This window comes from Sciurus vulgaris (genome assembly GCF_902686455.1).
Source record: "Sciurus vulgaris genome assembly, chromosome: 18".
Classification (NCBI taxonomy): Eukaryota; Metazoa; Chordata; class Mammalia; order Rodentia; family Sciuridae; genus Sciurus; species Sciurus vulgaris.
Genome location: NC_136479.1, coordinates 20,847,143 through 20,859,257, shown reverse-complemented (window position 1 = coordinate 20,859,257; position 12,115 = coordinate 20,847,143). Strand labels below are relative to the sequence as shown.

At 51.0% G+C, this 12,115-nt stretch overlaps 1 protein-coding gene across 2 annotated transcripts in view; it reads left to right on the top strand.

Annotated features, from left to right (window-relative positions):
• Positions 1-12,115, top strand: part of GSG1L (GSG1 like) — a 200,997-nt gene that overhangs the window by 155,572 nt on the left and 33,310 nt on the right. For both annotated transcript variants that reach the window (XM_079121512.1, XM_079121511.1), the window contains exon 4: positions 4,215-4,326. In XM_079121512.1, the coding sequence (XP_078977638.1) occupies positions 4,215-4,326 (112 nt within the window). The remainder of the gene's footprint in view (positions 1-4,214; positions 4,327-12,115) is intronic.

Here is a 12,115-nt window from a genome sequence, read left to right as displayed (position 1 = left end):
CTGTCCCCGTAAGGCCTGATCCCGCTCATCCACATTGTCCTTCCCAGCGGATGCCTGTTAGATGTTCCTGTCTGCTAGTCCCATTTTATAGATGGAAAGAGCAAGGAACTGGAAGGTGAGATAACTAAGAATCTGGACTGGCTGAGCGAGGAAGCATTGAAGAAGTCACCATAGCTGAGGATTTGGAGAGCAGGGGGGTCCGTGCCCTGCCGGGGCCCAGCTTCTGGGTAGGACAGTGGGTCCAGAGGGAAGAAGCTCTAGGGGCTCATAAAGAGAGAGAGCTGTCCCAGGTCACAGGCGACAGCGAAGTCTGACGATTCAAACAGCCTGGCGCCGTCCCAGGACAGGGAGACAGATCAGTGGTACAGAAGGATGAGGCAGGGAACAGGGCTTGGGATGCCTGGTCGGAAATGCTCAGGACCAGAAGTGTTTTGGATTTGGGATTTTTTCAGATTTGGGAATATTTGCAAACACATAGTGAGATAGCTCAGGGGTGGGACCCAAGACTCCACACAAGATTCTTTTGTGTTTTCCATATACCTATACGCTCAGCCTGAAGGGGTGTGTGTGTGTGTGTGTGTGTGTGTGTGCGTGTGCATGTGTGCATGCACGTGTGTGTATTTTTTGCACCGAGGATTGAACTCAGGGTCACTCAACCCCTGAGCCACCTCCCCAGCCCTATTTTGTACTTTATTTAGAGACAGGGTCTCACTGAGTTGCTTAGCGCCTCACCATTGCTGAGGCTGGCTTTAAACTCACAATCCTCCTGCCTCAGCCTCCTGAGCCCCTAGGATTTATAAGCATGTGCCACCTGCCTGGCTCTGAAGATAATTTTATCCTGTATTTTTAGTGCACCTGCATTTTGACTGCGACTTATTACGTGAGGTCGGGGGTGGAACCTTCCACTGCTGATATGGTGTCAGTGCTAAAATATGTTCAGGTTCTGGATTTTCAGATTCTGGATGTTCTCGACCTATACAATGGAGTCACTTAAAATCAGTGAGAAAAGGGTGGACCATTCTATGAGAATTCAAAGCAATTTGTTAATCATTGGGGGAAAAAACAACTCAAGTCAGATCAACGCCTCACGTTATTTGCCAAGGTAAATTCCTGAGGGATGAACATAAACATCTATGGATATGTTAGCAAAAAAATAGGAGAATGTGTTAATGGTGTTGGTTTTCTTAAAATAGATGTAGGCAGCAAAAACCAGAAAAGACAGATAATTCCATACCAACTTCAAAACGGTGTGACCAAGCAGCTTCATGCGTCTTTGATCAGACTTGGAAGGAACCAAGTGTCCTGCAGAGGTGAAACGGGTAAACAGAATGCGCGTCCAGAGGAGGGAAGGTTTTTCTGCAATAAAGAGAAATGAGCTATCTGGCCATGAAAAGACGAGAAAGAACCTTAAATTTATGTTATACGGTGGAAAAAGTCAGCTGAAAGTCAACATTCTGCAGGAATCCAGCCACGTGACATTCCGGAAAGCAAAACCGTGGGTAAGAAAAATATCAGTGGTGGCCAAGGTTTGGTCTGAGGGCATCGGACGGGTGGATCACAGGAGCCTTGTCACAGAGTATTCTATTCTGGATGAGGCCATCGTGATGGCCACCGGTGGATGGATGCATGTGTCAAAACCCATAGAATCCGCAGTAGGAAGATGAACTGTGGGCTTTAGGAACCCTGTATTGATATGTGTTTCCATTGGAATGATGCAAGATGTAACTAACAGAGAAAACTGTACAGGCAGGGAGAGGGGCTCATGGGAACTCTGTGAACCCCAAACTGCTCTTAAAAGTGTGAAGCAGGGCATGGTGGCACATGCCCATGATCCCAGCTACTCAGGAGGCTGAGGCAGGAGGATCACAAGTTGGAGGCCAGCCTCGGCAACTTAGTGAGATCCTGCCTTAAACTAAAAAAATTAAAAGGGCTGGGGATGCAGCTCAGTGGTAAAGTGCCCCTGGGTTCAATCTAAAGTACCAAAAGTAAAGTTTATTCATTTTTAATAGTTTCCCTCTGCATAGGAGGGAAGCGAAGCATCGGCCATATATGCAGAGGTAGGATCAGTTTCCAGTGTACACAAAGAATCCCTACCAAGTGAGAAGGAGATCGACTTTTCAAAAGCACATACACACAAAGACAATTGACAGAAGATACAACAGGTCATTCACAGAAGACAAAACAAAACCACTGAAGAGGCACATGAAGCACGTGAAGCATGCCAAGTCACCAGTGATAAAGGAAGTATGACACTTAATGTTGGGCTGTCACTTCCCACCATGTGGCAGGCAAAACTATCCATGCTGCATAATATCGTGTGTTGGAGAGGATTGGGTGAGCTTTAGAGAGCTCCTCAGGGACCTCGGCACCTGTCATTGACACCCTCCTCCCTCCCTGGACTTCCTGACCCAGGAGGGCCACGCAGCCCTGAAGAGGCTCCTCCCTCTGAGGTCAGAGATCGGAGCGAAGTGACCCTGGCTGAGACCAGGAGCCCTTCATCTGGGTGGGACCGGGGCACGTGATGGGAAGGGACACCAGAGGCCTCCCGGGCCAGAGGTGCATCTCTGTTCTGCCCTCAGGGACCTCACACTGGTGGCCTGAAACTGGCCACCGTGGGAATAGTCACACCATGGAAATCAGCAGGTGCTACACATGACGGCCTTTCCCCCTCTGCCTTTTTATCTCGATGTTTTTCGGGTTGGTGAACATTTCCCTCCGCACCCTGGACCCAGGCCCGCCCCACCCAAGGCTGGGTTCCGGAGGCTGAGCCTCGTTCCCTCTTGGCTTCTGTCTTTCTTTCCCCACTCTTTCTCTGCCTCCTCTTGAGGAGTAGGGAAATGGTGGCTGGGCCAGCAAGGTGGGGGACAGGAGCATCCGGGCACCCAGGAAGGGCTTTCAGAGCAGTTGGCCTGTGGCCGTCACAGCTAAGCCATCCACACAGCTGACTTTATCACGCTGAGCCTTCGTTTTCTTTCCTTTGAAATAGGAATGATCATAATCAGAGCCACATAGCCTTTCAGGTGCGACTCTGCCTCAGCTTCAGGGAGGGACATGCACAGAGACTATGATATGAGTAGCTCCCTTTGGCAATGTGCAGTGGGCAACCTGAACAACAGCGCATGGGCCCCAGTCATGCTACTTATTTCAGAGGGTTGTTACGAGGATTAAAAGAGAAAATATTAGAGGTAAAGGAGTCTGACCAAGCTCCTGGCATCCAGTAGGCACACAAGCATTGTTGGCCTCCTTACTCTATCACTCCTTCCTAAGGTTAATTCTGTGTCACTTACCACATGCTGTGGCACCCACGAGGGCTCCAGGCACCCTGGTCCACACACCCCCTCCCCACAGTGAAATGCCCGCTTCGAAATAACCCTGGGGGCTGTAAGGACTCCTAGCCTCGAGTCACTGGTGACCCAGCACACCTGCTGTCACCCTCATCTTTGGGTTGATGAAAAGATTGGAGGCTCAGAGAGGTGAAGTGTCTTGCCTGGGGTCACACAGCAAAAATGTGGTGGAAGACAATTCACATTCAGATTCCTTGAGGCCAAAGTTTCTTCAAGTCACTGTGAGTCTGAATGGTGGGAAAAAATTCATATCATCATCACGACACAAGAACACACACAGAACTGAAAATTTTCACCGAGTAATATTGACTCCTGCTATGTTGGAGGGTATCAGATAGTTCCTCTCTAGTCTTTTTTCTTTTTTCAGTGCTAGTTACATTTAAGATCCATAAAGTTAATTCAGGACCCACTTGTGCCATGAGTCAAGAGTGGCAGTTTGGAAAAACTGCTGCTTCTTCCAAGAGACCTTCCTCCTAACACAGACATCAGCAAACCACGCCACGGGCTAACTCTGGCCCTCTGCCTGCCTGTGTAAATAAAGTTTTATTGGGACACAGCCATGACCACTCACTTACACATCGCCACAGAGACCATGTGGCCCTCGGAGGCGGAGACATGTCCTTACCTGGACTTCACGGGGAAAGCTTCTGACCTGTTCACGGTCTGACTTCGCGTGTTCTTTGCTTACATTTCTCCAGGGCCGCCCTTGACCCAAACTCCAGCTCTGGGGCCTGGCTTGGAAAGCCACCGTCTGTGGCCCGCCACGCTCTGCTCCTGCTGACCTCCCTTCCCCAGGGCCCAGGGAGAGGTCCTGGGCTGGGGAACGAGGCCCCTTCTTGCTTCCTGACGCCCACCCTCTCCTGCCCGCAGGCCTCCTGGGAATGGTCGCTCACATGATGTACACTCAGGTGTTCCAGGTCACCGTGAGCCTCGGCCCTGAAGACTGGAGGCCCCACTCCTGGGACTACGGGTGGTCCTTCTGGTAAGTGGCTTCGCCTTCAGGCCAGAGCCTGTCAGGTCTGGAGCCCCGAGGCATGCTGGGACTTCAGGGATGGGCCCGGGGGCTGGAGCCAGAGCAAGGCAGAGGGAGCTCAGAGGTGGCCGGGGACTCCAGGGTGCTTCGCCGAGAGCAGTGCTCCAGCCGCGGCCTGCGGGTCAGACCTGGCTCGCCCAGGGTTCCTGGGTGGTCCTGGAGCTCTGTGAAATCTTCCCATTTTTAAATGCCTGAAAGTAAATTTAAAAAGAGAATGTTTCAAGCCATGTGAGAATTATACGGGATTCGGATTTCAGCGTCTGTAAACAGTTTTGCTCGGAGCACAGACGCACTACTGTTTGTGTGTTATCTGTGACTCCTCTCACGACGTCGGCAGCACCCAGGGTTCCGACCAGACCAGCGGTCCAGAGTCTAAAGCGTCTGCTCTGGGGCCCTTGGGCCAGCTCTGGAAGGTGGAGAGGGAGCAGGTGAGACTGGAGTCCAGCGGGCGGGGAAGGTTCTGGGTGGTCCCATGGGGTAGAAGGGAGCCCTGGGTACAGGGGCGGGGTCAGTGCCTCACACACGGTGCACACAAGACAGAAAAGTCAGGCGCCTTTGCTCCTGGGTGGACAAAGGGTGTTTCTTTGATTCTGTAACTGAAAGTGCCCTGGGGCTCTGGCCTCAGTAGTGGGAGAATCCTCCTGCCTCCATCCAAGCAAGGTGCAGGGCGCCAGGGTGCTGCTGGGGTTGGTGACTGGCAGAGTCCGCTGCCTGCCTGCCCCTCTGTGAAGGGCCTAGGCCATTTTCTCTATCCTTATTTGCCTCCATAGCCAGGGGTGGTGTCTTGAGCTCATTGGCCCAGCCCAACCAGGCCCCCTCTGGAGCCAGGAATGAATCCAAAACTCTCAAATGGCAAAAGAGCGGATGGATGCTGGGTCAGCACCACCAGGTCTGCCTCAGGTACAGCTAGACCCAGGTGAAGGTGATTCCATCCAAAGCTCAGTCATCTTCCCCCTTTCCTGTTTTTGTTCCCTTTGCATCATCTTCGTTCTCAAGCCACTTGACCCCAGGTGGTAGCACAGGAGGCCCCTTGCACATTTCTAGGCTTTCCCACTAGAAATGCAGCAACACCAGAAGAGAGAACGTTTCTTCCCAGTATTTCCAGCAAAACGGCTTATGTCTTTTGTTGGCTTAGTTAAGTCACGTGACCCTCCTTGAGCCTATGTTGAGACCCTCAGGAGACTGGGGAGCCCCGCCAGGTCTGGCTTCAGTCACATTGTTTAAAGGAATTTGCCTTAAAGGGACCTTGACTTGTAACACCAGCCGCTTCCTCCTAAGCAGAACGTCCAGGGAAACAGCTCGGGTCTGGTCCCTCTCTACCCACCCTTCCCCAGCAGTTCCTTCCCAGGACCGTGACCTTGGGAGACAGTCACCCTGACCTAGAGGAGGGCACAAAGGAAGGAGAGTAGCGTTCTAAGAGTGGACTGTGTGCAGAGACCCCCACGTTTATTGAGCACTGAGGTCATGGATCACAGTGGGGTACAAGGCACAGAGAATCCAAGCAGCTTGCCCCAGGTGGTCCAGTCTGGGGGTGGGGTTCCGGGTGCCTGTGCTCTGTGCCTCTCAGATGATGGACAGCAGTAAGATAATCACAGATGCAGAGCCCAACATCCCAAGCAGCGCCGCTAAACAGCGGCTCCTTAGATTGAACTGCGGGAACCTCATGCTGTGTGTGGAAACTGAGACTCAGAGAGGTCGGGTCACTCGCCCTGGGTCACACAGCTAGCAGGGGCAGACTTCTGAGATGTCTCTTCTTCTCAGACCTCTCCTTCTGGAAGCCCCTGACTCGGCCCAGTCTGCTGGTGTCGGCCAGGGTCTTGTCCTTTGCCCCCTCTGCCTCCCAAGTGGCCCAGATTCCCATTGGGCTTATGAAAGGTCAGGCCTGACGTGTGGTCCCATTTCTCCTCGTCACTGAGGCAGCCAGAAGGATCAATCTCCTTCCCACCCAGTGTCCTTGGGCCCTGCCGGAGCTGGATCCTGTCATCTCTCTTGTTTAATCTGTGTGAGGTCATTTGTCAAAATTCTAGCCCCAGGGCTCCTCGGCCCGCCGAGGCCCGAGTGGAGGCTAACTTTAGGGGGGCAGTCTAGCCCCTGTCTCACGGCCCCGCAGGATAAAGAACAAGGCTGAGGGCTTTGGGGGCTTGGGGGGCCTCAAGGTTCTCAGTGGCTGCTGAGCACCAGCTCACGCTCTGAGAAGCCTCGGGGGTCCCACGCAGGAAGTGGAAGGTCCGGTGACCAGCAGTCAGGCCTTCAGGGGTTCCAATTGCCCCATGCTCCGCCCCCCAGGGCCATGGCAATGAGGAGTTGGTGGGATCCGCCGGGGCTCAGATCCCGCCTCCGACGCTTGGCAGCGCAGACACTGACCAGTCACCCACCTGCTCTGCGCCTCGCTGGGGACTGTCCGTTTCCACTGCGCGGGGCTCTCGTGAGCGCCCGGGGCCCTGTAGGCGGTGACACATGGCCATATCCAGTGGCTGGAAGAAGCCGTGCGTGGTCATTCGCACCTCGCGGTTTCTCGGGTTCACTGGCCCAGCCGGTGGTCCTTGCTCAGGACTCGCACGAAGCTTCGGTGGCTGTCAGCTGGGCTGGGGTCTTCGGGGCAGGACGGGTGGCACCCGAGCTGGTCGTGCGACCCCTGGCGGTCGGTGCTGGGGCCTGGGGGCTGGTCCCGGGGAGGGCGTCCACAGACCCAGCCGCAACTGCAGGCACTTGTGTGACGCAGGCAGTGCCACCATGTGGCATTCTGGAGGTCACCAGCATGTGACAGGCCTGGGAGCGTGACCCCAGGAGGCTGGCTCCTTGGGGCTACCTGGGGGACAGCTGCGCAGGCGGGAGGGGAACGCGTGGGCCTGGCCCAGAGCAGGTGCCTGGTGACGCGGGCACATGCGGAGGCAGCCGCCAGCGCTCAGGGCCAGCGCCGTCACCTCCGCAGAGGGGTGACGGGAATGATGTCCAGCGGGGCTGGAAGGGCGGGGGAGGCCAGCGCCTGCAGGCTTCCTCACAGCGGTGACTGCAGATGACGGGGGCCACCCTCACCTGATGCTGGTGCAGGACGGTCGCCACATCCGGCCAGCCTCCTGCCTGCGCTGCCTCTGCCCCAGTCGGCCAGGCACAGGAAGATCCGGGCTCAGGCAGCAGGGCTGGAGGGCTGGAGGCAGGTGGGTGAGACGGAGACCCCACTGTGAGCCAGGGGCAGCGAGTGGTCCTTCACAGGGCCGTGGGGCCTCCTCTTGCCCTTGACCCCCAGGGCAGGAGTCAGCACCCCCCACTTCAGGGTCAGGAAGCTGAGATGGGGTCAGTCTGCTGCCTCAGTCACCTGATGAGCCTCAGAGGCTGAGTCACACCAGCTCTGTGCCCAAGTGTTGGTCTGGCCTGCAACCGAGGGTTTTGTTTGTTTTCTAATATCGGAAAACTGCACGGAAACCTGGATTTCTGTCTGTCTTGGCCACTGGAAGATCTGCCAGTTCCTTCCTGGCCTGGCCACCCCACAGCCAAAGCAGGTGGTGCCCGCGTCTCTGCCTGGGCATCTGGCCTCAGCTGGCCCCAGTCCTCACCTATCCCTGCGGCCTCACGCTCACCCGCCCTTCCGTTTCCTCGGTCGCCGGCTCTTCCTTCACTGCGGCCTCCAGGCTGCCCTGCCCTCCCTGCAGGGCCAAGCTGGCATTTGGGCAGGTTGATCCCTTCGTGGGGGGCTGCTGCTGTGCCCCTAGAAGAACCCTGTCCCCCAAGACCACTGGAGAGATTCGCTGTGTTTGCTGGTGTCGCCGCTGGAGGCTGCGTGGTCAGCAGGAAGCCTGCTTTCACGCCTCTCCCTGAGGTGCTGGCCTCATTTTGTCTGACACCAGGGAGGGAGAGCACTGTGGCCACCTTGGAGGCCCTGAGGCCATAGAGGGCCAGCTGGGCCCTGGGCCTGTGCGATTCAGCTCCCAGTCCTGCTGACTCTCGGGCAAGACGGGCCTAGACTGGGCATGGTGCCTAGCTCTACCTCTGAGAGGGAACCTGTACTTCCCGGGCCTGCGGGTGGCCGTGGGCAGCCTCCCTTCCTGCTCAGTTACAGCCTTCCCACCAAGCAGGGCCTGGCGTGGGTTGCCAGGTGGTGCTCATGTGCATCTGCTCCCCAGCATCCCTCTGTCCCCTCCTCTGCAGCTCCTAGAGGACAGAGTCGGTGGACAGACGCCCCTCCCCGCTCCTCCCGTGTCCACTCTGCTCTTGGCTCCCCAAACCAGGCCAACCACCCACATACCTCATTGCACCAGCTCAGAAATGCAAGCCACAAACACCAGCGAGTGTTCCAGCCTGAGTGTTCTCACTGTGTCCTGTGTGAGCGCCCTCAGGGGCCTGAGGTGAGAGGGACAGGGAGATGAGGGCTCACGGACAGAGCCCTGAGCCCCTCAGCCACACGAACAACAGAACAGCATCTCCATGTCTGGTTTCATCTGTTTTTATTTCATCTGCATTTATTCATTCACTCATTTATCCTGCAACTACGTATTGAGCACCTACTGTGTACCAGGCGCTGTCCGAGGTGCTAAGCTTCTGCGGTGAACCAGATAAGGCTCTTATTTCATCATGCTGACTTTCTGGAGTGCGGGAGGAGAGGAGGTGATCAGAAAGAGAAATGCCAAGGAATTCCACTTCCAGGAAATCAGAGCAGACGTACCTCCCCTCTTCCTCCTGCTCAACACAGGGAGAATCCTTGGCTGTCACGCATGAAACAAGGAGACTCTGGGAGGTGGATGGAGGAAGATCACATTGGTGAGTTCGGTCATGGACCCCAGACTGGGGCTGCAGTTGGCAACTCAGAGATGCCACGAGGCCCAGAACAACAACAAAAGTGACTCCATCCCCACAAGAGTTGGGGAACCCAGACTTAGTTTTCCCTAGTTAGGCTTTAATGAGGCAGCTCAGCCTCCCAAGTGTTGGGAGAGTGGGGAGCCCCACCGGCAGTGGGGCCTACACAGGGAAGGAGGCCTGCTGCCTCCACCAGGCAGAGACAAGGAGCTCCTCCCTCTTCCTGTTGGGATGTGTCAGAGGAGAACCAGAGGGGAGAGGATTTTTGCCACTGCTGAATGGTAATGAGACCGCCACTCCTGTGGTGTCACTGGAGGCTGCTTGAGGGGCTGCAATGAAGCACCCTTGCCCCTCCCAGCCAGAAGCCTAATGGGGAGCCAGAACCCAACCCTGCCCAGCATTAACCAGGAATCCTCTCCATCCTGAATGTCAATGGTAGCCCAGTGGGAAATCCAGACTTCCACCCTTCCCTGGAAGTGACCAGGTAGAGCACCCCTTCCATTCAGAATGGTGTCAAAGGGAGCCAGTTAAAGCAGAAGGTTTAAACAATATCCAGAGTCTCACAAAAAATCCCCCAAATATCAAGGTTGCAGTTGAAATCACTGACCATACCAAGAATGAGGGAGATCTCAACTTGAATGAGAAAAGGCAGTCAATAGACTCCAATACGGAAATGACAGAAGTATTGGAATTATCTGATAAAGGTTCTAAGACAATCATGATAAAAAATATGTCAACAAGCAATTGCAAACACCCTTGACAAAATATGAAGTCTTAAGAAAGAACTAGAAGATATAAAGAAAAATTGGATGGAAATCATAAAAATGAAAAACAGAATGACTGAAATAGAAAACTGATTGAAAAGAACAGTTGAAAGAATCAGTGGAATTAATGAAAGGACAATAGAAATTCCCAATCTGAGCAATAGAGAGAAAATAAACTTAAAAAATGAAAAGAACCTCAAGGACATCTGGGACTATAATAAAAGATCTACTATTGGAGTTCCAGAAGGAAAGGAGCAAGAAGGCAGGATGGAAAAGTACTCAAACAAATGGCTGAAGACATCCCAAATTTTATAAGACATGAATCTCGGAGTCAAAAGGCTGAATGAATTCTCAAATACTAGAACCCAAAGAAATTCACACCAAGACAAATCATAGTCAAACTTAAAAAACTCAAGTCAAAGAAAACAAATGTTAAAAGCAGTGAGAGAAAACCAACATCTGAACAATAGTAAAAAACTCCAGTGGTCGATTTTACATCAGAAACCGCAGAAGCTAGAAGGAAGTGGCAAACCATTTTTCAAGTGCTGAAAGAAAACAGCTGTCCATTCAGAATTCTATATGTATTGAAAATTTACTTCCTGAATGAAGGGTGATCAAGACATTGTCGGATTAGGGGAAACTGAGAAAATTCATTGCCAGTCAAGCTACCCTTAAAAAATGATCCAAAGTAGGGGCTGAGGATATAGATCAGTTGGTAGAGAGCTTGCCTCACAACCACAAGTCCCTGGGTTCAATCCCCAGCACCACAAAAAAAAAAAGAAAAAGAAAAAAGGCCCAAAGTAAGTTCTTTAATCAGAACAGAAATAAAAAGAAAAAGGAAGCTTTGAACATCAAAAAAGGAAGAAAGAAAAAGGAAAGAGAAACTTTAGTTCTTTTGATTTCTCTAAATCATGTTTGATGGTTGAAGCAAAAATCATATGACCTGATGTGACTCTACATAAAAAGAGAAGAAAGATTTAAGACATATTATATATTATATATTAAGACACTTATAAATGGGAGAAGGTGAAGGGACATAAACAGAGTCAAGACTTCTATGGTACCCTCAAATAGCAAAATGTCAACACCAGTAGACTGTGATTCATTATGTATGTAGAGCACCCACCAAAAAAAAAAAAAAAGAGAGATACATTCAAAACCTCTAATGATAAATCAAAATGGAATTATAAAAAAAGTGTGAGTAATCCATAGTAAGAAAGAAAAAGAAAAAGAGCAACAATAAATAAAACAAAAAAAATAGAAAAATAAGTTGACAGGCTTAAACTATAATAAATTACACTAAACGTACATGGTCTAAGTACACCAATTAAAAGTCAGAGATTGGCAGAGTGGATTTTAAAAAATCACCCAACTGTATACTGTCTGCAAGAAACTTACTCTAAGTACAATGAGATAGAGATGTTGAACATAAAAGAATAGAACATATATATCATGCAAATATTAATCTAAAGAAAGCAAGACTGGCTATATTAATACAAATGCTTTTTGACTTATGATGGGATTACATCCTGACGAACCCATTGTTGTAATATTGTTAAGTCAAAAATATATTTCACATAACTAGCCCATCAAACATAGGTGAACCCAGCCTACCTTAAACACAATCAGAATATTTACATTAGTCTAAAGTTGGGCAAAATCATCTAACATAAAGCCTATTTTATAATAAGTTGCTGATATCTGATGTGCACATGCAATGGGATGTGAAAACACCAAGCACAATATACAAAAAGAAAAAAAAACTGACAACACAGTAAAGTATCTTATTGGTTGTTTTCCCTTGTGATCACATGACAGACTGAACAGTGGCTCAGTGCCACTACCCAGTATCATGAAAGAGCATCATATCACTTCTCACTATTGCAGGAAAAGATCAAAATTCAAAATTTGAAGTATAATCTCTACTCAATGTGTATCTTTTGCAACATCATAATGTCAAAAAATTAAAAAATCAAATAATCATGAAACATCTACATTAGATAAAGTAGACCAAGGTCAAAGAAAATGATCAGAGATGGATACTTAATAATCACCAAGATGACATAAATCCTAAATGTGTACATAACAAACCAAAGAACTGCAAAATCCATAAGGAAAATCTGAAAAAACTGAAAGAGTAAATGAGAAAATCCACAATTATAATTAGATTTCAACATTCCTCT